The sequence below is a fragment of the Pterocles gutturalis genome, unplaced genomic scaffold (genome assembly GCF_000699245.1).
Source record: "Pterocles gutturalis isolate BGI_N339 unplaced genomic scaffold, ASM69924v1 scaffold5419, whole genome shotgun sequence".
Taxonomy (NCBI): Eukaryota; Metazoa; Chordata; class Aves; order Pterocliformes; family Pteroclidae; genus Pterocles; species Pterocles gutturalis.
In genome coordinates, this window is record NW_010127967.1 from 3430 (window position 1) to 30116 (window position 26687).

At 51.4% G+C, this 26687-nt stretch overlaps 1 protein-coding gene across 1 annotated transcript; it reads right to left on the bottom strand.

Moving 5' to 3' along the window:
* Positions 1-1775: 1775 nt before the first annotated feature.
* Positions 1776-26687, bottom strand: LOC104466116 (protocadherin-9-like; the record flags this gene model as incomplete). The annotated part of the gene is made up of 2 exons (XM_010079446.1): positions 1776-2161; positions 26468-26687. Coding segments are annotated over 2 exons (606 nt in total), but the record flags the coding sequence as incomplete, so codon positions are not given.

Here is a 26687-nt window from a genome sequence, read left to right on the forward strand (position 1 = left end):
CATGCTGCACCCCAACAGGCACTACAGCTATGGCAGGGCAGTCTCTGACACACAGCAGCTGGGGTGCCCTGTCCCTGCGGTGTCCCCATGCCAGTCAAGCCCGGCAGAGCCATCTGTGAGCCCCATGGTACTGGACCACGTGGACTGAAGATGAGCCCCAGGAGGAACTGTCCTGCAGTTACCACTGGCCTCACTCCCTAAGGAAGATCCCAGAGATGAAGACAATCAATGTGCACACGAGTACGGGAAGAACAACGGTGCAGCACAGCTCCTCCCCGCACCCTGGCGGGGGAGGACCGGGAAGGGCTACCCAGGAACGAGGCAGAAGTCACCTGGACCCCTCCTGCCAGGGGTGCACCTGCAGCCCCCCAAAACAGGACTGTTCCCTGGCTCCCAAGGGAGCAGAGGGGCTCAGGAAAGTGCCCGGGCATCCCCCTCTGGGGAGCCCCTCGAGGGCTGAGGGAGTCCTCTTCCCTCCGCATTCACAGCGTTGCCCCAGTCAGGTACCCTGGAAGGATGCCAAGGACGCCGGGGCAGTGGGGACCCGCCGGGGAGACTGGTCAACCTTTGACAATGGAAGAGAAAGCTGGATCCCATGAGAGTGGCCCTGTGGCCTAAGGGCAGCGGGACTCCAGTGGGCAGGGGCTCGGCAGCCCCCAGTGTGACCCTGAGACAAAGCTCCTCCTCACAAAGGCAATGGTGGCTTACAGGTGGATGGGATGAAGGTCAAAGGCATGGCACAGCCGGCCTCATGGGCATCCCCTGCCCCGGAGGAGGCACAAGGCGATGGGCTGAGATGCCACAGCTGATGATGACCTCCCTGCCAGCAGAGTCGGGCTGAAGGCTTCTCCAGACCCAGCCGGTCCCTTGACTGGGGGCTTCCCCATCCCTCCTCCACTCGCCAGGCTCAGGGCCACCACCCGGGAACCCCCGCACAGAGCAGACCCCACCTGTGGCACCGGGCAGTCCCTGGGGACCCTGCAGCTTGTGGGCACAGTGACAATGTTCAGAAAGAGATCCAGGCTGAAAAATAGCAAAGTCCCTACAGTCCAGTGAGGACGCTGCCCCTCTCCTCCAGCTCCCCAGCTGCTGTTTCAGGGACTGGTCACATCTCTATTTACAATATAGAACATGAGTGTGGGCTGGACGCTGCGCTCCTGCAAGCTCTTCCACGCAGCAAACCATTCAAAGCTGGAATTTGCTCCCTGTGGTTTGTTTCTGTTTTCCTTTTTTTTTTTTCTTTTTTTTTTTTTGTCTGTTTTTTTGTTTGTTTAAACATCTTATGTTTCAAGGACAATAAAAAGTTTTGATCAGGCAGGACTTGAATGTCATTCCTAAGATTCGTATTTACAGGAGTCTACAGCAAAGAGACAGGCAGCTCGCTCCCCGTGCATGGGGACACCCCTCATCCTATGCCCCAGGAACTCCACCAGCTCTGCGTGGACCTTTGGTACATAAGCCCTTCTCCCCAGCCATGCCCTCCACACCAGGGGCCTGCCCAGCCCTCCCCGGCAACGCAGCAGTTCGGAGACATGCACCCGCAAGTGCTCAGAAATGGGTTTCGGATGCTTTCATCCTTCCCATCCACCCCCGGCCCCAGGAAAAAAACAGGTTAAAAAGGTGCTCCTCTCATCCCTGCCTTGCCCTGCCCTGCTGTCCGCCGAGCCCACCGCCTGGAGAACCGGCTGCCGGAGCAATAAAGCATTGAAGTTTAAAATGTTCCTCTGGACACTGGCCTCAGAAGCGCATCTGCTCCCTGCCCCTCGTGCCCAGCCTCACAGGTATATCTCCCTCTTGGTGGTCTGGGATGAGGGGGTGGTGGCTGGCTGGAAGTCCGAGGTCTGGGTGAGAGGAATTTCCTCCATGGGAGAGTCCTTGCAGGGCTCATGGCTACTATTGGAGAAGGCACTGTACGTGGGGAGCAGGCGGAGGTTGGCCATTTTGGTGCTGCGCTCTTCTGAGAGTCTGGGGCTGCCATTCCCGACTTGCTCTTGACTCCCTCTGTCTTGGTAAGGCACAAAAGTGGAGAGTTTGAGGGCGTTCTTGGGCCTGCGGCTGGGGGAGGACTGGCCGGGCATCCAGCAGGTATCGGAGTGGCCGAACTCCGTGCATTCCCGGGTACAGGTCCCAGTCATGGCTACATCGGGCAGAGGCCGGAGATCTGCAGGGAAGCAAGCGAGAGCATCGTTAGGTACCTGCACCCTCCCACAGTGGGAGGGGACAGCCGGACCCATGGCCACTCAGGGAGCAAACACAGAGCTGGGAGGGGAACCCAAGGCTCCTGACAGCCCATGCCTCCCATCCAAGCTCATGGCCCCAGTTCCCCCTGGACAAGCATCCTGCCTGCAGTGGGTGTGTGCAGAGGAAAGGGGGGCACAGCATGGGGCAGAAGCTTGCTGAGCCCACCGCCTTTGGAGGCAAGCCTTGCACAGGATGGCCTCCTCAGCCTGCATTTGCACAGCAGGAGACAGGCTGCCACCAGACCCATCTGTTGGGCATCACCTGGGCCCTGCTGGGCTCCAGGAACTCCCTTGGTCCAGCACCTTTGGGCACCACTGACAGCTAAGCTGTGCAGAGACAAGGAACTAAACAGAGGCTCTTCACTGCCCTGAGGTAAAACCACATTTCCTGAGCACCATCCTTGGGCAGCCCTGCCCTGCTCGCCATCAGGCATGCCAGGCCACCTGCAATCCTCCCCGAGTGTCCATCTGCAGGAGCCCCAAGCCCAGACAGAAGTCCTCAGACATCGGCTAGTCTCCCACAGAGCCTGAAATCCCCGAGCGCAGCAAAGCACACATGCACAAACCCATGTCTACCCCCAGAGAGGCTGGACAGGTCTGATACTCATGAGTCCCTGCCCCAGGAGCTCCCAAGCCTCTCTGTGCACCAAACACTTGCCCCTGAGAGAGCAGGCTTCCTGCTTCTGGCATAGATGGCAAACTGACCACCAGCTACACCAGTTCATGGTCTGGTGTCCTCACATACTGGCCCTACCCCAGACAGTACAAGACCTTCCTCAACCTTGGCCATGCCTCCTTTACACAGGGGGTACCTGTCACAAGTCCTCAGAGGCCAAAACTTGCCATTTCCATACCCAAGTGCCATCCCAGACACAAACCATTCCTTGCCATCTACCCCAACGTGGGGCACAACGTAGCCCCTTGCCACTGCCTGGGACATATCACTACCTGCTACCACAGGCACTTGCTGGCAGATCAAGCCTGCTGCTGATACTGGGATGAAAGGAGGGGGGTTGCTCAGGACCTTGAGACTGCTCTGACTTGCAGACATCCCTCCTGGTTCACAGAAGTCCTCTCCATCACCCAGGAGCTCACTCCGATGCATTGCTGACAAACAGCCCTGCAGACTGATGGAGGGAGATATTAAGGAGCTCTGGAGACCTGAGACACATGAGGCTTTCACCAGCTCAGGGCATGCCCCTTCCCACCAGATGCACACTGGTACACATAATCCCCTCCTCCCCCAAAAAAAGACAGACCTGCTGCCACTCCCTCAGCCCTGGGAAGAAGCAAACCAGAGCCATTCACACCATGCTGGGGGCTCTGCCTTCATCAGCCCATGCCTACTACCACCAGTTCGGGGTTCTAGGACATAGGTGTCCCTAAATCATGCTGACACAGCTTTCACACACAAACAACCCCAGGATGCAAGGAAGATCTCTACAGGAGAAGGCTCCATACAATGATGGGAAGGGACAACGAGGGTAACAAGTGAGAGCTAAGGAGATGGGCACGGAAGAAGGGGCAAAGTTAGCAGCAAACCAGTGCATGAGCATATCTTGCCCTAAAACAATCCCCAGTGAACTGCATCTCAGATTCTCAGCATCTCTGGGGGCTGAGGCACCCCAGTTTTTCCCCCTGGTTCCTGCAGAGGCTTCCCGTGCTGGGAACCACCTCCCATGTCCCGTCCCCTGGCGCACACGTAAGCTGTGATATCCTGGCAGAAGCCATAAGGACATACCTCAGCGCAGACCCCCTTCACAGCCTGCTTCGCTCAGGGGACTCTAATGAGGAGCAGAAAAAGGACGAGAGGGTCACATCATTGCACAGCCCCCAGCCTCCGCACCCACCCTTAGGATCCTCCTGGACCCTTCAGCCTCTGCCAGCCCTCCCCGTCGCATTGCACTGAGCCCCACAGCATCCCTTTGGTACCCACTGCCTTCAGGAGTCCCTTGGCCTTTCCTGACCCTGCTCCAGCCTCCTGGAGGTTTGACCCCCATTGCCAACCTCTCACTAGTTTCTCCAGCCTTATCCTAGCCTCCCTGTAACCCAGGACTCACATAGGGAACCTGAGGCAAAGCTTGAAGCCACCTGGCTGGTGTTGCCCCAAGCCCCTGTGTGTAGAGGGATGGGGGTTGTGCATCACACGGTGATGTGCACACACACACCGATACAGCCCGGCTGGATGTGCGCTGATGTGCTCATGCACCACAAACGGACACGATCAGATGAACTGGTGCTCGGGGGACAGCCATGCTCACGCTGCAGGGTGCAAAAGCAGGAGTCCAAGCATCACAGGGGACAAAATGGAGCCACACAGGCCAGTGCGAGAGCATAGCTTGCCAGTGCAGGTCTTTGGGATCATTCTCAGGGCTGGTCACAGACTGTCTTACTTCCTGAGCATGTGGAAAGTTGCTTTCTCCTAGCTACAGATAGAAAGCAAGATATGAAACCAGAAGCAAGACAGCTCAGTTTTCACCTCTGCTCTTTGTAAGCCAAAGCAGAGGCTGGAGCCTGTGTCCTAACAGATCCACCAGCGCTTCCTCTCACAACAACAGGATGCCCCGATGGCCACCAGCATGGTCATTTCCAGATCGTGTTATGCTGTCTTTCAATTCTGTTCAAAAAGCAATATCACTGCCTCTCTCTCATCTACTTTCCTACCAGACAAATAGGACAGCTCATCATCACTTCCACTTCCAGCAATGCCCTGGTGCTGTGCACTCCCAGGGTGGGGAGTGGAAGAGTGACATCCCTTCTTGCTCTGGCAGAAGGTGCTTTGCTGAGTCTATGGAGGGTACTGGCAGGACTGAAATAAAAGCTATCTCTCCAGTGAACAAAGCCATGGTGTTTTCCTTGTGTCAATGGCAGCTTAGAAATCGCAGGATCAACCAGGAACGCCGTGTTCAAGGTCTTTTATTCTGGCTTTCCCATTGTCTGTTTCTGGCACCAAAATCTTTTTCCAGCGTTGTCCCTTCGCTTGCAGTGAGATGCTGGCATCGGAGCTCTGCCGCTAAAGAAGTGTATTATGTGCCATGAGCACAACCCGCTCTGCTTTAAGAGCCCGGGAACGGGTCAGGGTGTAATTCCTGAATAGCTGCAATTTAGAATAAACACGACCCTACAGCCTAATTCTCAGCACATACCAGTGGTTCAGAGACTTCAGTGTGCCACCGCAGACAAGCAAAAATCTTCCTTTGGGGGTAAAAACCAGTAGAAATTTTGCCCCCAAAGTGCTTATTCTGGGTGCCCTGCAGTGTGGTAAGGAGGCAGAGCCCAAACCTCACCTTGGGGTCGAGGTGCCCACTTCACCTTACAAAATGTACTTGGGATTTCAGATCCTTCCTCCACCCCAGGAATGCAGTTTTATGACCCTGAACCCCTGAAATCTGACCAAGTTCCCAGGTGATGAAGAGGATGGTCATGCCCCCTCCAGCATCTCATTCCTCCACAGCATCAAAGTAAAAGCTATGTCTGTGCAGCAGCCATGTTTTCCTGAGCTTTGCCCTCTTGCTGCGCTCCTTCAGAGGGCTGGCCCATCCTGTTATCACATTTCCATGCCAGAAGGCTGTACTTCACAGCCGGGAGGGTTGTTTGGGCACTAGCAGTCCTCACAGTCTTCCGGCTCCCCCCTTTCTATGGCTTTGCATTTCTCCGGCATCCTCTTGTTAGCTGCCTCGGGGCTGCTTGCCTCGCACATTGCATAGGAATGAATCCAGGGTGGTAAAAGTCGCATCCCTTTGAACTTTTCAGATGAAAAGGGGGCACAGTTAGGGCTTTACACCAACATGCATTCAGAGATGCACCCTGGGTCCTCATTCTGGCTGGAGGAGGGGAAGTTCTCTCAAGCCACAGCTCTGTTCTTGATGCTGGTGTGGCTGTTCTCATCTCCTGACATCCAGGGCACCTCTGCTCTTTGTGAAGGAGACTGTGCCAGGCTGTCTCCTCCGGGAAGAGGCACATATTAGTGCCACTGCTAATTATTTCTCTCTATATATCCCTTTGCAGGGCAGGAGTACATCCTGTTGCAGCCACTTGCAAGGGCTCCTCTAATAGCAGTATTGCTCTTAGTGGGGGATTTCAACAGCACACTTGAGTACTGTTGGACAGGAGACAAAAGCAGGCAGCCTCATTCAGCAGGCACTTCCATCTCCTGCAGTAGATGTGCAGAGGTTCACTCTCCCACTGCAAGCAGGTAGCTTCAAGCAGAGGCTGAGAGCCAGCTTCAACCATTTTTTTTTTTTTTCCCCCACCATCTGCAACATCCACAGTCTGGTTTGATTCTCCCTGCAGCACTGGGTGAGCAGGGATGATGCAGCACAAGAGGTCATATCTTGCAGGTGAGGGGATGTAGTGGAGCAGCTCTGAGAGGGAAGACAGTGGGACTGTGGGGACACGACACAGCAGAGCACAGCAGAGGATGCGGAGAAGCCCAGAAGGGAGAAGGAGAAAGCACAGCATGCTAGGAGGGACTGGAGAGGTTCAGTGGTATGGAGAAATGGGGAATACGACAGGGTGGAGAGAGCAGCTTGGAGGCGAAGCAAGATGCTTTCCTGAAGCATTAGATCAGAAAGACTCATCTTCCCTACCTGGACTCACTGAGAACATTGTCCACTGATTTCAACCAGCTACCCCTGCTTGGAGCCCAAAAGCACTGCGCCTCTTCTAGCCTCGATCAGGGGGCATGCTGTAAACCGAGGGCTGGGGTGCAAGGTATTTCTTTCAAAACAGCTGTCTTCCAGCCAGGGAAGGATGCAGTGTTTCCAGTACAGGCAGCTTTACCACCTCTATTGTCCTGGTGTGGACACCTGGAAACACCCCTTCTCCCACACCAAGCCCTCAGGGCTCTGCAGACCACTCCTGGGATATCCCTTACAGCGGTGACCTCCCATGACATCATACCCCAGCAGCACTGTCCTCCCTGCTTGTCGCTACAGCATCTATGCAATGGGAACAGCCTCCTCGGTGCTGCTCTTTCCAATGACTCCCTTCCTACAGCACACCTCCTGAGAGTAGGCACCATTCCCCTACTCCACCGTAGCTTACCAGTGCCATTCTCCTGCACCATCGCTCCCTCCAGGTACCGCTCCCTAGCATGCTCGTACCTACAGGTACCATTGCCCACAGCGCTGTTCCCTACAGGCACCTCTCCCCTACCACGGCACTGCTGACAGGTACCATTCTCCCATGCCACTGTTCTCTATAGGTACTGCTCCCCTACAGCGCGACTACCCACAGGTATCGTTCCCCTACAGCGCTGTTCCCTACAGGTACTGTCCCCCACAGCGCGGTTACCAAACGTATGGGCTCTCCCGTGGCGTCAGTCTCTACAGGTGCCGCTCCCCCGCAGCACTGTTCCTGGGAAGCACCATTCCCCCACGGCGCTGCTGCCTACAGGTACTGGTCCCCCATGGTGCCATGTCCTCCAGGTACCATGTTCTGTGCTGCTGCTCCCTCCAGGTATTGCCTCCCCCCGCTGCTGTCTTCCCTCCAGGCACTGCTGCTCTAATGGTGCCATTTCCTCCAGGTACCATGTTTTACAGTGCTGTTCCCTCCAGATACCACTCCCCTGTGGTGCTGCTTCCTCCAGGCACCATTGCTTTGTGGTCTGTTCCTTCTTCACTACACCCTAACAGTACCACTATTTGGATAGCGTGCCCTAAAATCCCATTTTCTTACACTGGCAGCCCCATTGCTATTCTATTCCATTCCATTCCATTCCATTCCATTCCATTCCATTCTTCATGTCTTTGCATCCCAGCACTGCTGGAATGAGTGCCTTGCGCTATCCCACCCCTTGACGTATCCCTCTCTGTGCCTTTCCCCCACATGCCCAACCCAGTAGCCCCTGGAGGAGTCTCCCCACATTGCCAGCAAGAGGTGCTCAACAGCCCATCCCCACCTCATGAGCTAAGCATGGGCTTCCTTTGGTGTTACAGGAGCTCGGTAACACATTTTCCCCTTGCAAGGGCTTTTGGGAGGGGGGACCTGTGCTGTAGGTAGCTGTGGATCCATGACCACCTTTGCAAAGCCCAGACACAAGGTCCCCCTTCAAGGGTGGCACCCCCAGACAAGGTGGGCATGGCCAGTGCGTTAGCCCCAGCAGGGAATGCCTGTCCTCTAGACACAGGGAATCAAAGCGGCAAGCTTGCCTTTTGCAGCTCCTCAGTCCGTGTCCTTTCTGGCCCCCGATTCCCACATCACGTGTGGACGTGACCAGAGCCCTCTGCCTCCAGAGCAGTACAAGCACAACACCAATTTCACTTTCCAGGCCTTGGGGAAGGCTGCTGGACCGCTGCCCATTTCCACAGCAATGCTCCAGAGATCAATGAGTACAGAGATATTGGAAGCTGAAAGCGCAAGCAGAGAGCTCCCTGCAGTCCACGTCAGCCCCTATTTTTCCTAGACTGAGCTCACATCATCCCTACAACACCCAGGCAGACGGTTTGCAGGACCATTCCTAGCACTACAACACCCAGACAGACGGCTTTAGGGACCAATTCTAGCACTACAACACCCAGACAGATGGCTTTCCAAACTTAACACCGTCACTACAGCACGCTGACAGATGGCTTCTGGTATCTGAGACCGACCCGACGCTGCCCATAAAGGTGGTTACTGCAGTTCAACGCCACACCTACAGCTCTCGGGGCAATAACAAGCAACACCCACTCTTACAATAAATACTGAGAAAGATCCTCGGACTGATGAGAGTGCACAGATGGATTTCTCCTAGGCACCAAAGTCAGGAGATATAACACACACAGCCATCTCCCCCAGACCCTACAGCACCGAGCATCTCTCCCCCCATGCTAAACAATAGTATCTAAACACCAGTACAGACAGCTTGCTCCAAAGTTAATGGCCTGTCAGCCCCCAGATGCACGCACGGATCAAACCATGGCCTCTGGAGTATATTACAGCAGCACACACTAACTGCGGCACTGAAGCAAATGACTTCGCAGATCCTGCCAAGGGTATCACAGCAGAACCGACACGTAATTAATGTCGACAGAGGCACCCACCAGCCTCAGCCTCACCAGCACAGGTAGTGCTAAACCACTTTGTCTGCAGTGAGGGCCTGAGCTTGGGCTCCCAGAGGACATGTTCTTCCCTTGCTCACCATAGCTGGAGCTGGAGGGATCACCTCCCCACTGCTGTTACTCCAGCAAGCTGCAGGCGGCTGTGTGACAGCAGCGGGCTGGCTGGGAAGTGCAGGCATCCCACGGCCACATCGCCACAGCAACGAGAGGCGATCCATACCCTCTGCCGGAGGCTGGAGCATCCAGACGGATGGCTCTGGACACTGACTCTATTCCTGGGGGGACCTGGCAGGGTTCACAGGGCTCAGCGACAGACTATGGCACCTGCGGGACTCCCAAAGGCACCATCTGCACCCCCTCCCCCCAGCTTCACTGCAATCCCTGTGACACCCAGTGACACAAATTCAATCCCCCTATAACAGATTTTGTGCTTGTGGTGCCACTTACATGATCTCCTACCCTGGCACATTGGGGCTTCAACCTTCACTGGACTATGAAATGCGGAATTATTACACAAAATTACTGAATAATTATGCTAAGAACTACCTTAACAGGATTACAGGGTTCAGAGGTCAGGAAATGCCAAAATTAGGATTGTCCATGCAGCCTTAATTCACTCCATGAAAGTCTGCTTTGTGATGCAGACCAGAATTACCCTCTAGTGGAAAATATTTCCCTGGAGTCCCTTTGCACCACCCCAGGGAGGGGAGAGAACCACCTGGGAGATATACCAGACTTTTCAGGAAGAGGCTTTGCCAGTGAGACTCTACCCTACAGGCGGCAGAAATTGGGGAAGGTACAATGAAAGGGTCAAGAGATCACAGAAAATTACTTCTTTAAAGCATGGGATTGGAGGATAGGAAGATTGCTTTACTGTTGAGAACAAAAACAGCAATTTCCTTTCCTACCTCCTTTTGAAGTGAAATATCTGGACAGCCTTCACTGACACTTTTAAAAATATTTGGTAAGTGGCACGTATCCACTATGAAAAATTGTGTCCTTGCAGCTAAAGTTTGACAAAACTTCAAGCATCTGAAAACAAAGTCAGGTAAGGAGCCTTACTGAGCAATCCTCTTCACCCATGTTGTATTAAACACAGTAGCACGTCTAGCTCCAAAATGAACTCCTGGTTCCTATAATACCCAAACACTCGCCTCTGGCCAACCAAGAACTTCTGATGACACCTACAGACAACAGACATTCAACAAACAGCCATCAGGAAGGTCTAGGAATCACGCAATAACCAAACCAAACCGTGCAATAACCAAACCATGCAATAACCAAACCATCTCCCCAGTCTCACTATTTGCTCTTGCAATATCCAGCCCAGGTGAGTAACAGCTCCTGTAGCACCCTCAGGAGTGCACAAAGGTCTTGACAAGAAGTTGCGGGGAGCAGAGCAGACACCTTTCCTCCCCCGCTGCCCAAGGAGGAGGGGCAGGTCAGAGCACGGGGCTCTTCTGGCTTTTGAGTCCTCTCTGGCAAGGGCTAGTGATGGTTATGTAAATAGGCAGAGGAACACCACCTGCTGTCCCCGGGGGCTGTCAGCTCATGCATGCCTTGTATGCACATTCACAAATACCTACAAAATTGCTCCTTCTACATTCCCACCTTGCCTTTGCCGCCTCCTGTGCATAAGGATTCCTCCCTAAGGATTCCTCCCGGACCCTCCCGGTGGGGGTCCCAGCCTGGGTCAGCGGGGTTGACCTGTCCTCTGTCCAGCCAGGGGCTCCCCAAGGACACCTGGACAGTGGCCAGGCCCTGGTTACCCGTGTCCGCCCAGCCGATGGGAGGGGGGTTACCAGGAGGGGCCAGGCCACCAGGGCCAGGAGCAGTGCCACCCATGCCTGTGAGAGGTCTGGCTACCTGCCAGCCTAGCTACAGGGTGCCTACAGCTGGGGTGCCTTTGCCCAGCCCTCCAGCGCAAGGCACTGTCCAGCTGGGGTCTGCCACATCTGGGTGAATGGCAGGAGAGATGAGGTTGTGGCCCTTGTGGCACTAGGTCCTGGGGAGCTCCTGGTCCATATTATTATGGGTTGTTGACACACAGTGGTCCTTTTCCTCCATCTCCCTCTTCCCCTCTCAGAGCATCACTGAGACGCATCATGGCTTCTGGAAGGGACTCGAGACCTGTCCCATGGCTCCTGTAGGAGGATTAAACGCTCCTGACCCTGCTCCAGAGGCTGGGGACACTCTGCCTGCACTAAAAACCATGGGGCAGCAACCCAATGCCCCAGGCCACCCCACAGCTGCCAGGCATGGGATGGGTTAAAGCAGCAAATGTTTCTTCCAGAAGGAACCTGAGTGGCTAATCTTTGAGCTTTACCTGGTGTCTGAGCCTGTGAAAGGCAAATCCTCTCTGACCCAGCCCCTCTGCTCAGGCATGGGGCTCAGGGAATGAGCACAGCCCATATCCCACACAGCTTCCAGGCAAATTGCAGCCCCCCCATCCCTGGGGCTGGCCCCAGCACCCTCCGTCTGCTGCAGCCCACCGCTCCAGCCAGCCTCCCTCCAAGGGTTAATCTTCCTCTAGAGTTTCTCAAAGCTAATTAGAAAGAGCCTGGGCAAGTGTGGTGGCAGACACCACTGCACTTATCTCCCCACTTCCGGGGCTCTGCCCTTATCATTTAATTAAAGCTGCAGTTGTGCTTCCCTTCCTGCCAGTAGCTCATCAGGGAGGGCACCGGAGCTTGAGGCAGCATCTGCCAGGGAAGAAGCGGGAGAAGGACAGGGAACGTGCCCTAGGAAGGACAATAAAAGGGAGAAGAAGATAAAGAAAGAGTCCCTTTGTGCTGGCAGCCCTGGGGAACAGACTGAGCCCCAGTCCCACTGCTAGTCTGCCAGCCGTGGTGCCGTGTGTGGGGGGATGGACCAGGTTCTGGATGGACGTCGGCGATGCCAGCCTGGGAGTGAGCCAAGAAAGCTGCCTCTGCCACAGGCAGGCTGGGAGGCACCACAGGCTAGCTCCATCTCCCAGCAGGAACAGGACTCTGGACCCCCACCCCTGCAAGGCACACTCAGATGTACCCTGACACCACAGCCCACGCGTGCCACATGCCCCAGCGGCAGAGCAAGCCACGCTCAACCCTCCCATAGGCAAGGAACAACCCATGCCATGCAACACCCAGCACCCTGAAGGAAACTGGGGACCCCCAGATTATTGGGGAAGGGACATGTCCAGCAGGGGTGGCCATCAAGCAACAGCAACTGCAGCGAGCTCCTGTGCCAGGTCTCTGAGGGAGGGCAAGGACACATAATCCCTGAGAAATGCTGTTGTTTGAAGGCCACACAATGGTGTGTGGGCACAGCTACCCAGGGATGTGTGCTGGCATACATTCAACGAGAGACTCAGGCACTTTGAGGCAAACAACCCCCAACCGCTGCTGACAGCTTCCATGCCAAATTCCACACCTCTCTTCCAAAGCATGGTTAAGCTAATGGGTCTTGAAAAGAAATTTTTATAACCAGTTTGTTAGCAGGGCTGAGACAGCATGTCTTCTTCTCAAAAAAACAGCTGGAACACCTCTGCTAAAACTTAAGAAAAAGAGAAAAAGAAATCAACCTGAGGGAAACCCAGCATGGAAAATTTAAGCTTTAGTGTTGGAAATCTGCTGAAGTGATAAGCAATCGAAAATAAGTCTGTATAATACAAAATGTCAAGCAGCCTGAGGCTGCACAGTCTATATAATGATCCTCATTGCAAGTTCCAAGAGCTGCTCTGAAGGCACAGCCTGGTTGGGAGATGTATGTGTGTGCTTGGCGTGCTCCGAGCGGGAAGAATAGAGTAATTGTTTCAGCCTTATGCCAACACTGCGCAGTACTTCCACTGCTCCTGAGAAGGGTGGTCCTCTCCCACCATTGCTCATCTGCTAGTTCCTCAGTCCTCCCAGTGTCCTAATCCTATGAAGAAGAATTAATGCACGATTTTTTTTTTTTCACATTAATTTTCAGCGAGACCAGTTTTCTCACCTCACCTATGGGCTTGTGTTGGAGAGGAGCAAGCAGGTAGCCACACGCACATCCAAGGAGTGCGTTGCAAGGTGCACCAGTTCATGTGCGCAGGGACTCGGCAATACTGGTCTGGTTTTATGAGCAGTCTCTGTGTTCGCTCCTTGGTGGCTGCCTTCCATTGTACGCTTGCATTAAAGCTCTTGTGTCAAGGAGAAAAGAACTGGCATACGCGTGTCTGCCTTTGAACAAAACCATTGTTAAGCTCCATCAACAATTTAATAATCTTTCACTAGCAGGACAATGAATCGGGGGAAATTATTCTTGCAGGGGGGCCAGTAGCCACACAGCAGAGCGCTGTTCAAGGCCTTTGATGTCACATAGGTGTTTAACAGACAAAAGAAATCACAACTTTCTGAAAAGGGCTTGCCTCAACAAGGGGGTCTGGAAACAAAGAAAACCAAGACCGCTCAGAGAGAAGCAGAACAGGGGGGAAGGAAGAGCCCTTGGAAAAGAGTCAAGGCAAACCCCAAGGAAACTGGGAGAGGAAATGACAGCACGGATTTGCATGAATATGTTTTGTTTTCTTTCCACAGATTTTTCCTGGGCTGCTTAAGAGCAAAGTGAGCACATTCGCTTGTCATTTCAGCTTTTTTTACAGTCTGTTCTGACTGTAGAAACGTGCTGGTTTCCTGAACCATAATGCAGACACCGAGGAGGAAGAGGCCAGATCCTTGCCAGAATTTATGGTGGATATTTGGAGGATCAGGGGATGGGCACTAAATCCCGGACTGATGCTTTTGGGCTGCCTTAAGAATGAAATGGCTGCTGTTGGAGCATACACACGTAGACCCAGACACCACACCCAGCCACAGAGAACCAAATGCACCTGAAATCCAAAATACAGCGGTTCTGTGAGCATTAGACTAGGGGTATGGTCATGAAAATTTGGAAGAATGATCCGACACCAAACAAGGCTGTCTGACTGCTCATTGCTTGCAGATCAAGAGCAGCCCACGTGGGAGAGCCTGAACCTCTGAACCACCCACCCATTTCTCTCTAGTGAAGACACATGCCATAAACCCAGCTGAAAATGCACATTACTGACGTATCAAACATCCAGAGACTCAGAGGCTGAAAATATGCAGTGGAAGCTTAAATGGAGAGATATTTGGGGCTGGCACGTGGCAGAAGCAGCATATGCACTGGTCAAATGCTCCTGTGGTGCAGCCAAAATACATGCCAAGAAATCAACCCAGGTGGCTAACATTTCTGATTTGAACCACTTGCCATCTTGCTGGCATGATTCCCCACCGAGGCCTTGGAAGGATTTGCAGCACTGATGGCCATGGCCAGGCAGAAGTCACCCCTCATGTAAAAAATAGGAGGTATCAATGCCAATGCAGCTTCCTAAAGATGCAGCTCTGAGCAAACAGGAGGACATCAGTGTGCGGATGCGAATGGGGAGGTTTATGAGCAAGTTACGGTTTGTTTGGGAAGACCCAGGAAAAAAACTCAGATTCTGACAAATACTGCTCTGACCCATGTTTGTTACTAGGATGGCAGAAAGGCGCTCTTGTGGGAGAGTGGGAAAAAGAAGGATAATCACTTCCAATAGGGAATATCAACCTCCAGCTACCCCTGGGTGCTGCAGTTTACAGACTGCTGGAGGTTAGATGCGATAAAGTTTGCAGCACTCGAGGGAGACCTGCCAGAGGCAGTCCTAAAGGCGCAGGATGAATAAAACGCTTTAAAGAGCGAGCAAGGATTAAACCTGCCGCCTAACATCCTGGCGGGACAATGGGAATACATCATCGCCTTCCATTAGAGGCAGATTGGCAAAGGGGATTTGCCAGCTCTGTCACCCCCAAAGCACAGCACAAGGGAACAGCAGGATGATCACGAGAAGATTTTTGATTTCACGGTCCAACAGAGATGTATGAAAACTTCCAGAATCAGTCCAAGGGCATAATTTTTACAGATTATTTTTCAAAAGGGAGACGACAGTTGTAGCAGATCTGCTCCTCATGCATAGTCCATAGCGATAGAAAGAAATGTGTGTAGCATTGAGCAAAGCAGTAGTGTACCTGTCCGAAAGAACAGCCCAGAACTGGGCAGGTAGAGAGCTCAAAAGTGTCTGTGATTTGAGAGGTCTAGGATCAGCAATTGATCCTTCAAAGGAAGGCATTAATCATGAACAAGGAGTTTGGTGTCCCGAGGGACCAAGAGGCAAACCAACGTGAGTCCTGTGTCTTATGGTATGGCTTAGAAAAGAGAAAAAACACGGCTTGGAGAATGAGAAATAAAATGCACATGGGCAGCAAGGTTTACCTGCAGCAGGGAACTGCCTGAACATGGGAAAGGTTCAGGATCCAGCTGCCAAGGGAAACTGATAGGGTGAACAACACCATCGAAGAAGCATTGTTTTCAGGATAGGTGAGATATTTGCCTTCTCTCACTGATTTATCTGCCTCTCTGTGGGTGCCCCTTCCTGTGTGGCTAATAAGCAGCAAAGCTCTAGACACAGAATACACAATTTCTTTTGCTTTTATTCGTTTTTCTTTCTAGATATAGTAAGTCTTCCTTTTGTCAAGATCCCTGTTGTCTGGGTAATTTAATCTAGAGATCCTCAAGGAACAGAGATCTCCATATCCCTCAAAGTTTAATATCTTGGGTTTAGTTGGCATATTTTCAAGCAATAATTTATACAGATGAAGAAGAAATAAAAAGATTACTTATGTCTAATTGGCATTGAACTAATTACCAGTAAAATACATCAGGCAAATATCACATCTACTCACTCTCTGTCATTTTACATTCCCTACTCCATCTTCTCTTTCCTCAGCAGCTATAAAACAACACAGCATGCTGTTCTGACACATCCCTGAACAAAGATCATATCCTAGCCCTCTCCTCCCTTCTCTCGCTACCTCCTTGTTTTTTCACTTCCAACCAAAGTTGTTTTAAAACAGACACAGACATATAACTGATGGAGAACTGCTGGTTTTATGAGCCTGTTCCCGTGTTCTCCAGGATCCTGCTCTCCTCTCCCAGATCCCTTCCCCAGTCTGTCCCACCGTTTCTTGTACAGAGGGTTTATGGCCATCCACATAAGAACATTTTGCCTTTTATATCTGTATAAGTATATGACCACAGATAGACTAAAACAGAGGCACACGTCCTCTCACACATGGGCCATCTGAGCTGGTTTATTCCTGACTCACAGCATTTTTGCCAGTTTACCCTAAAATGATTTTAAAAGTGAAATAAGTTAAACCTGATAACACCAGTCTTCAGCTGCAGTAAAGGTCCTGAATGTGAATCTAAGCATCTCCAAGGCCCACCATGAGCACTGTCCTCATCATCCAGCTCATTTTGAGGTTAGCCTGCTTTTGCCCAGTGCAGACCACCTCTCTGACAGAGTCAGGGTGTAAACCTTGTGGAGGAATCCTTTCCAATGGGCAGAAAGGATGAAGCAACCCTAACTGAAGGAGTTTAGCCCAGTGGCCATGAGCTGTGCTGAGGCAGTTGGCCTCCAAAGCCCGAGAACTGGCTCTGGCTCTTTGTATTTAGTGATACGGGGGTGGAAGGAGCACCCATGTAGGACTCAGTACCCATCAGCCCCTGGTCAGCCCCATTCGTCCATAAATGAGGTGCAGCTCTCCTTTCCCACGAGGAGCAGGGCTGAAGCCCATCGCAGAGATTATCTGGGAAGCCCGGTACCTGGTGTAATGGCACAGCCCCTTCTCCATCCCACTGTGATCTCCAGCAACAGCAAACGTGAACAACTTGTCACTGCGTGCCTCTGAGACCTGTGTAAGACGTGCCTGCCTAGGAAAATGGAGCTCACTAGCTACAAAGCACATAAGCTTCCCCAGTTCTACTTCTTGAAAGCTTGATGTCCTGCTCAGAGTAGAGAAAAGGCTGAGCTGTTGGAAAGGGAGCCCAGGTCGAATTAGACTGCACAGGGAAGAAGGAGCTGACCACCACGTGGCTTCTCTACATCACTGTTATGTCGGCACTGGCCCTGAGCAGACTGCATGGTTGCATCAGTTCACATTAAATGAGCCCTGGTTCCTGCAGGTGAACCTCATCTCTCTGAAAGGAAAGGCAAATGCAGGGGCTCATACGGTTAGATAACCTCTGAGTCAAAGCAGCCTATCCTTGGTATCTCTCGCCAGATGCCATGACTAATGTTAGATTTATGGAGTGTCCTCTCCGCAAGTAAAGCAAAGAGCTAGCGTTACAACCACTTAATGGAGGTGACTTCAAATCAGGATGGATGAGAGCTTGTGGGAAGGAGACAGGAAGAGAGATTCATTGATAGTGAGAGCACAAAGGATAAAATCCCAGGGAAGAGCGAACAACTGAGACTGACATTTGACCTGTCTCAATAGCAAAGCTCACATTGATTTCACTGGGGACGGGAATGAATCCCTTATCCTTTGCCTCATGCCTATGAGAGAGATTTTCCACCTGAGGGATCTACACCTGACTGATCCTCCAAACTCAGGCACATGCCATTTTTATGAGAAAGAAAATGCAGTGTGAAGTCCTCAAGAAGCTCAAATGGGAGACTTCATAAGCTTCTCCAGCATTAAGTTTAAAACCCAAACTAATGCAAGTCCTTTTACACGGGAAGAGGTACTGCCAAGCAGGAAGGTTTATAGAGACATTCAGGAGCATTCAGAGACAGATAAAGGGGAAATAACTGAGTGAGATCACACAGGAGCTGGAAATGGCATGTCAAACTACTTCAAAAGGAGCTTTCTAAGGAAGCAGGTCTTTGAAAACAACAAATAGTCTGGGACTGCTGAGGGATCCGAGTTGTCTATTGCTTTTACACTCAGTCGCTTTTTCTGGTTTACACGTGTTCTAAACCTGAACGCCGACCTCATCTGGCTGCTCGCTGCCCCTCTGCAAAATCCCTCCTTTCTGCAAGTTCAGCTCTTTGTGGAGCCAGAGAGCAGTCAGGTTAGGAAAATTGCTCTGACTGAGGAGCAATCTGGCAAACAACAACAACAAAAAAATAGATCCAGCAAAATTTCAGCCTGATCAGCTCCCCAATCCAGTCCGCCATGCAGCCAGACAAACAGCTGTGTTGGCGCAACAGAGCACATGGCACAGGGACAGGGATGAGCAAACCAAGTCAGAGAGGAGGGGAGCTGCCTGTTTTGGCACTCTTGCTAACAAAACACACTGGGTGCTGCCTGTGGTTAACAGGTTCACCAACAGAAATGCTCATAACTCAGCTGCTGGCTCTCCCCCAGGGATATCACATGGGCCATCTGCAATTGCTCCAGAGCACCTGTCCAAAGGCAGGATATCAGGTCTCAAGCCCTGTTCAAATGCATATTTTAAAGTGTTATAGAAAAAACAAAAGAAGAGTCTGAAGGAGCTCCATCCAGCCCCTCAATCTGAGGAAATGTCCTCTCTGGAGAGCAATGTGGTACAAGTTAAGAAGGGACCCACCTTCTTGTTCCTGTTGCAGATCTAATTCTGAAAGCTTCTTCCTGTAACACAGTTTAGCAAACTTGAGTTGAACCCATGAATAGTTTGAGGATGACATAAACTACTCTTCGGAAAACAGACTTTATACCAAAGAAGGGGTGTTTCGATTTGGTCCAGGTAAGAGTAGCTATGCAGGACTATTTGCATGGGCATTTGCAACCATTGCCATGCAAAAGCAAGAAACCTAAGTCCTGTGTGCAGTAAGTGGCAGTAACCTGTATCTCACCTTGCAGCCACCTTGTGAAGGTGAGAACTTCTCTGTTTTAATGTCACTAGGGCTGCAGGAGTGCATGTCCTGAGAGGTGAGAGCTACGACCCACCCCCAGGCCTGCTGAGATGAAATGGTGGTGGAAAGCGTTACTGCCCTGGACTGGAGGAGGTACAAGGCATTGCTTGGTCTCCCTGGTCTGTGAGACTAGGAAATCCTCCTTTCGATGGGACAGCAGAAGTTGTCTTCCCTGCATAAGCTCATCTATAGTTCTTGGATAAAAATTATATGCTCCCACCTGTTTGCAGTTGGTTCCTATAAAAAAGTCTCAAAGTTTGCCATGGAGCTGACCAAGCCTAGTGAACAGGGAAGAGTGGTTCCAAAAAGCAAGGTGAGTTTTGGGCTAGCTGTCAGCACATTCTCCAAGCCTGTGGTGTCTGCAGTATTTCCCAGTAAATCAGGACATTTAGAGCAGGGTCACCTCCCTGAGATGTGCGTTCACAATAGCGCAGGGAGAGGATTGTGTTGGGTAGGGCTTCCAAATGGAAGAAAGAATAAATATTAAGAAAAATTACAGGATTTTGTCCATCCAGTAGGTTCAGAGCAGGAAGAATGTGAAGGACATAAAGAAGGGAGATGACTTTCACTAATTTCCACTGTCTTGCCACTGACAGCAAGAAGGAGTGGGAGATGTCACAGCCCAGCCCAGGATCACAAGGAACAGCAGAAAACTCAAAAACTCCAATCCTGAATGCAGGAGGCACACATACAGCCACAGAGACACATATATTCTACAAGAGAAGGCACCTTCCTACTAAAATATGAAGCTTTTTGTCTCTTGGGCATTGACTTAGAACTACTGTCCTGCCTAGATTTTTCATAAGCTGCAGCCACAGTTCAGGGACAGAAAGGGTGAAAAAAGTAATCGGAAGCCAACAGGGAAATTTGGTTCCTTCAGATAACTCCTCTAGAGATGTCCAGGATCTGCCAAGGATCTTTAGACAACTTGAGGACAATCTTACATGTGCACTGCTACATAATCCTGTGAGACAAGGAAGACACTGTCAAATAAATTATTAAAGCTATTTTGGACAACCTCCGAAGCAAGCAGCATCCTTCTTAGGAGGTCTTGAGAGGATTAAAGGCATTCTCTGTAGCTAGTAGCAATGTACTTGTTACTCAGTCTGGGGAAGAAAAAACAACTGTACCCTGTTTACCCTGGGATCCTCGGTACAATTAAGGAAGGTGACCTGGTTGATGCGGCATGCCACAACTGCTCTGACGTGAAATGCCACAACAACTGCTCTGACGTGAATGGCTCTTTCGTAAGAGTTTACCCAGACACGGGTGCTGGAAAATACGGAAAGGAAGAAATAGGGTGAGAACATGTTTGAAATTACAGCTCAGGCAGAAATTGCATGTTGAAACCAAGATGGTGTAATCCATGACCATTTGCAATCTGTCCAATGTCTCTCGTGATAAGAATCTTTTCCCACATCTCTCTTCAGCAGCGATTAGGAAAATCAGAAGCTGTCTTTGGGGATGAGCTAACATAAAGTGAAGAAACTAGAGAAGCTCATGATTTCTTATGAAGAAGTGCAAATGCCTGCAGAGCTGAATATCACTGAGAAACCCACACTTAATTTGTAGAAGTAGACAAGGTGCAGAAGAGAGTCACAGACAGTATGCATACCCTCAACATGAGCAGGACTTGGGAACTACTAGTAATGACAAAACATCTACAACAAGTAATTCCAGCCCTGATATCAACAGTCAGTGTTAAAAAGGAAAGGGCTGCACATCAGATAAAAAAAAAGAAATCCTCCAGTGCTTCAGCTAGGGAGGAGTCCAAGCACCACTCAGACCCAAGCCAACAGTCCTCAGCTGGTCAGACGTGTGACCTGCTGGTTCTCAGCCAGCAAAGGGGAGTCCAGTGCACAGGGCCAGCCAGAGGCCATCCTTCTTTATTCCACAGACAGCAGCATTTAACCTGTCCTACACTGTACCCTCCATTTTTTCCCTCAAGGTGCGAGATCTTTCAGTGACAGAAGAGGCTGTGTACCAGACATCCTATCTGGCTCAGCAACGTTTGACCAGGAACGACACAGAGCTAGCTTGAATCCCACATCCCAGACGGAAGCCCAGTCAAAAGCATTCCTCAGCGCTCTGCAACAAAGCAAAAGTGCTGCAGGGTATGTTTGAAAAGAAATCCGCAGACTGAACATGTGCCTGGAACACTTTCTGCAAGACAAAAGGGACATTTAAAGATAATGCAAAAAAAAAAAGAATAGGTTTTAAGATCTACAGACTTCACTCTGCCAGAGGATGAGACAGAAAGTAATTTTTTTTTTTTTGTCCCATCTGCTGTCTGGAAGGAACTGAACAACAATAGCACTGAGAACCTTAGAAAGAAGCTCACGACCAGACTGACACTAAGCAGAACACAGTAGGTAATGGCTGCCCAGTGCTGAAAATCCATCTCATCACCATGAGCACTGAGAAGGGACAGTTGGCCCGGTAGTCCTCTACTGAGCCACCCACCTTCTCAAGGTGCTGTGATACCGTGGGGTGCATGCACAGCCCAGTGCTAGCCAGAAGCAGCTCTGTTTGCACACGATGGACACACATGCCTGCCATGAGACTATGAAGACAAACACCAGCAGTCACATTATCTCTGTGCTCGGTGCTGCTATGGATGCCACTGAGCGCTGCTGGAGAGCTGCTGGCTATCATCTGGACACATCCACACCGCTAAAAGGTTATGGGCAAATTGGCGATCATGCAGAGAAAAAAATTATATGAAGGAACAGAAGACTTGAACTATCATCAGAAGTGCAGCAGAGGAGCAGGAGGAAAAAAATCTCCCCAGGCTGCCTTTGCAAGGGTTGCCAAAAAGCAGCACATACACCCAAGATGTGCCAGATGTTGCTGCGGCCCAGGAATGGGGCTGCAGGTCCATGGCATCATGAGCAGATGGCAATGGCTGGGAGGAGCCCAAGGAACAGTGGGAGGAAAGGAAGAGAGACCCAGCTGCCAAAATATCTTGCCTTGGCTCTGCTCACAGTAAGGGACTTGACTCAGATTCTGAGTGTATCAGAAAGAACTTCAAATGTTGACTCACTTGCATGTCATCTACAAGTCCGCATGAAGTGAGGTGTCTTCTAATATCATAAAATTCAATGGAAATAAATGGGAGCTAGAGCAGCTCAAGCAGAATTTAAGTGTAGGCTTGTGAAACTGGGGGCAGAGAGGATCTGCCACTGCAAGGGCTCACCAGGGGTCTCACACACTTGCCACCATTTGCAATCTGCTATCAAAATGGGATCTTTCCAAAGGAGCACTCCCCCTCAGCCACGGTGAGAGGCAGAAATCACAGGGTGACATTTTATGGCCTGTGTCAGCAGGCGTTAGACAAGCTGCTCCTTCTAGCTTTACGATGCATCAATCTACCTAGCCTCAAAATAAAGAAAAATCTGGACTGAAAGGGTTTTATTAAGTCCAGCTGACAAACCCTGGAAATGGTCTCTCAATTCATTTAGTCAAGCTGTGCTGAGGTGTACAGAGGAGGTAGGAGACCATGGAAGAAAAGGCTGGTCTCGTCAGAAAAGCCTATGGCTATGAACCAGGGGAGAGGGTTTTACATCTAGCTCTTCCACAAAGTCCCAAAGCCACGCTGCTCACACCTCGTATGTCAGCAGCTGCCTGGAGGCATCCTATGCAGCCTTGGCTTTGCTGTCCAAGAGCAGCTGGAGATCTGCCTTATGGCTCAGGAGCACTGGGATCCTACGGCAGCTCTCACCTTCCGAAAAGAGCAGACCGAGGAGCTGCCAGCTCATCCAGGGGGTCACCCAAAGCTAGCCGACATCTTAGAAATGCAGATTATAATTTTCTATTCCATTCCCCACCTGTGGTGGAATTTCTTCCCTGGGAGGGAAGCTGTGAGGATAAACTCATTAACATCTGTGAAGTACAGATACTACTGCACTAAGTGCATTGCAAAAGCTCATGAGATGACTGTTAATTACACATTCAGTGTAGGGTTGTAATGGCATGCATTAAAAATGGCATGGGGTTCCCACTTTAAATAGTGGGGACAAAACAGATTAAACATTTGCCCCTGTTCTGTGGGCTCAAGAACACAATTCAGAAATACTTCATCCAGTATGTTGTCATCTCGGGTATCTTTGCACCACACAGGGACAGAGTGAAACAGCCTTCATGTAATGTTTCCTAAATTGCACGTATTTGGTCCTGTAATCTTACTAAATTCTCTCCATCATCAATGGAGAGAGACTGGCACTTTCATAATCCAAGCTCTGTGTGCATTATGGCAGGGCAGATAGCTCTGCGTTCATTATGGCAGGGCAGATCCTCTGCAGAGCAGAATCACTCCCAGGCTCCTTCCAACTAAAGCAAATCTGTGATACAGGGGGAGCAGATGTCTTTAGTGAAAGCAACGGGTGGCCAAGTGGGAGACTAAGCTCAGTTCCCAGCTCAATGTACCCCACAGAAGCGGATAACAGCACGGCAAAATGTTGGGGAGGAAACAGTGGGCAGCTAGGTAAAATACCAGGGATGACAAATGCCTGGGATGACTGAGGAGCTGGCACATCAGTGACGAGATACTGGAGAAGTCTTCATCAAAAGCATCATAATTCCTCCTGAAAAGGACCTGGCTCAGCCCCTGCAATACAGCATTTTACTGCAGTCTGCACAGTAAAAGGTGTCCAAAAAAGGAGGACACTGATATGTGTGTTAATCAAGTGAAGAACCATCTACAAAGAAAAGGCATGGATCTGTCTTCCAGTTGAAAAGCTATAAATAGCCTTGCATACTTGCTTATCAGATTGGTTCGGCTGCAGGGATAATCTCCTGGAGAAAGCAATGGAAGCCCTGTTATGTTGGATATTTATAACTAGATGAAAGCCTAGAAAATGCACAGTCGTGTCAGTCTTGCGCTCGTGCCGCGAGATAGGGTGTGTGGGATCCAATTAGTCTCTTCACTTTAATATAAGGTCAAGTATGGCTCAGTCTTCCCAGTTTCACAAAAAAACCCCACCCAAATCTGATCTCTTTGAGGGGCTGGTGCTGCTTGAGCAGCTACAGAAGTCAAGACAAGGGCACAGTGAGACAGTCCCCCAAAAGGTCATGATGGTCCCACATCACTGATTACTCTTTGCAGGAAGCAAGACATGACTCTTCTCTGGACAAACAAAACAGAGAGGTCTCGTTTGCACCACAGAGGGGTCTGATGTGCCACGACTTGGGCAGGAAGACCATGGGAAATACAGCTCTGATGAACTGACCTGACACGACCAGTAACTCCTCATCTCCAAGTCACCTGGCCTGGTGCCAGAGTCCCCTAATAGTCTGCTTAACAGATCATGACCCTGACGCCAGCCCCTCAAGTTCACTGAACTGCCTTTGGTAGATTATCTGCACAGCACCAGGACCGACCAGAATTAATACCAGTGGATTCCCCAGAGCCTTAGTCTGCCATGGCCTCTGCACCAAACCCCGTTTGTATAGGTCAGGAGAGCTCCTGGAGGCATCGGAGCCTGATTCCCAACCACTGCTGCATGAAGGGAGCCGAGCCAGGACAGGCTGGGGGACAGCAAGCAGAACAGGCTTATGGTTACCCCCCAAGACCCTCGAGGCTTGTCTGTGATGCACATGGATTTGCGTGTGGACAGGTGGGTGGTGATTTCTGTCCTCCTGGGCTGTAAACATACATGGACGGGGTCTCTTGCGCAAAGGGAGGGAGCTGCCTAACTTACAGGAGAGGTTGGGGGTTGTGATGCTGTGGGCAGGGAGCCATGCCTGTGTGCTCTGTCCCTGGGAGAGCTGCTCCTCCTGGCAGTTCCTCCGAGCCTTCCTCAGGTCTGCTCATCCCCATCGGGCATGCAACGAACATCCCAAGGACTACAGGCAGCCCTCTCTGCCCTCCATCTCCTGATGCGGCCTCTGCAGGTCCTCCTCTCTCTCCTCTTTCTAGTTTTAGTTCTGCTCCTCCCTCATTGTCTCTGGGTTGCCTGTCACCTTCAGAGGTTCACACTTTCCTCTTCCAGCCCCATCATCACCACCACTCTGCTATTTTCTTCAGCACAGCCATGTCTCCACATGCCTTTCAAGCCTCTCTTGCAGGGACAGGTGGGTGCTCAAGGACAGTTGGGAAGTCCAGTACTGTTGTCCTGTGCCAGGAATAAAGTGATCTGCACGACACTCCTAGACAGCAGTGTGCCTCATATTACAAGAGCAACAAATGGATTTGGGAACCCTGCCAGACCTGGCACTACCACGTCTTGCTTCAATGGTCATAGCAGAGCAAATTCCAGTGTTACTCCAGGAACTAACCTGGGAAGAAGGAAGAGATGTTCCACTAGACCTTCAAGACCACTGATTACCCTGGGTCCCATGTGTACCCTAATAGGGGGACCCAGCTCCCTAGACCAGCTGAACAGACTCTCAGCCATTTTCACATCACATACAGACCTGTCCCAAAGTCACAGATGCTCCTAGAAGTAGGAGGAGACTTTGGGAGAAACCTTTGCACCTCTTCTTTTTCCCTCCCAGAGGTTTCTTTGAACCTGCCAGCTCCAGCCCAACCTCCCCTCAGTACAAGAGCACAGAAGATAGCAGGTACAGGAAAGTAGATGTTATGTGCACAGCCAGAGCCAAGTCCAAGGAAGCAACTTAAGCTGGCCAGAGAAGAGAGCTGGGGGAGTGGACTGGTTGAGGGTAGTCAGGCAGGCAGCACAGGGGCAGCACAAGGAGCAGAACTGGGGCGAAGCTGCGCTGGGGCAGGGGAAAGCCAGCCCTTCCACGGTGAGATTGCGAACACCTCTGGTGGGATTCTCAGGTAAAGGTGGACCCAAGCAGGAGGTGACCTGAAGTGCCCAATGAAGGCAGGACGTGTCACTCTAGGGTTTGCCACCACCACCATCTCTGACCCTCCACATATCTCCTCACCCCAGTCTGTGCCACTAAACCTGCTCTCTGGGAACCTTTGCTCCCTGGGAAACTCCCATGGCTCTGACACCCACCGCAGCACAGAGAGCTGCATCACACCCCAACCACCCCTACATCCCTGCCCATGGGCAGGCACCCATGGGACCACCTACCTGCAGCACACAAGCTGGGCTACAACCCCCTCCACATGCTGCCTGTGCTGCCACCTTGGACCATCCTGTTGGGCCCCCTGTCTCCATCATGCCAAACCCACCTGTCTACTGCCAAACCCACCTCGGCTCTTCCCACTCCCACATCTCCTGGCCTCCCCAAGGCCTCCTCCCCCTCCTTCACCTCTGGTCTCCCCACCACATCCTGACTGCTCTCTTGCTTTGAACCTCACCCTTTTTCCAGCCTCCCAGCCCCACCAGACTTGAGCGTGGCAAGCCTGTCCCAACCGAGCTCCTCGCCCCATCTCACCTGCACCAGGGCATGCAGCACTGAGGATGAAAAGCCTTGGGCACAGGGTCCCCAGGGAGGGGGCAGGCACGGGTGCCGTGAGCACCTACCATTCTCAGGGTGCTCCATCTCCCCAATGCTGCCGTCAGGCGTGGTGCGTTCGTAGTGATCCTCAGGGAGGGCTAGTGGCCCAATGCGGGGCCCCGACGACGATTTGCTGCTTGGGGTCTCTGACTCCTCCAGCCCGCTGTCGTAGTAGCTGTGCTGGGAGGGATCCTGCAGGTCCTGAGCCTGGCTGGCTGCAGAGAACGTCACTCGGCGATGAGGTAA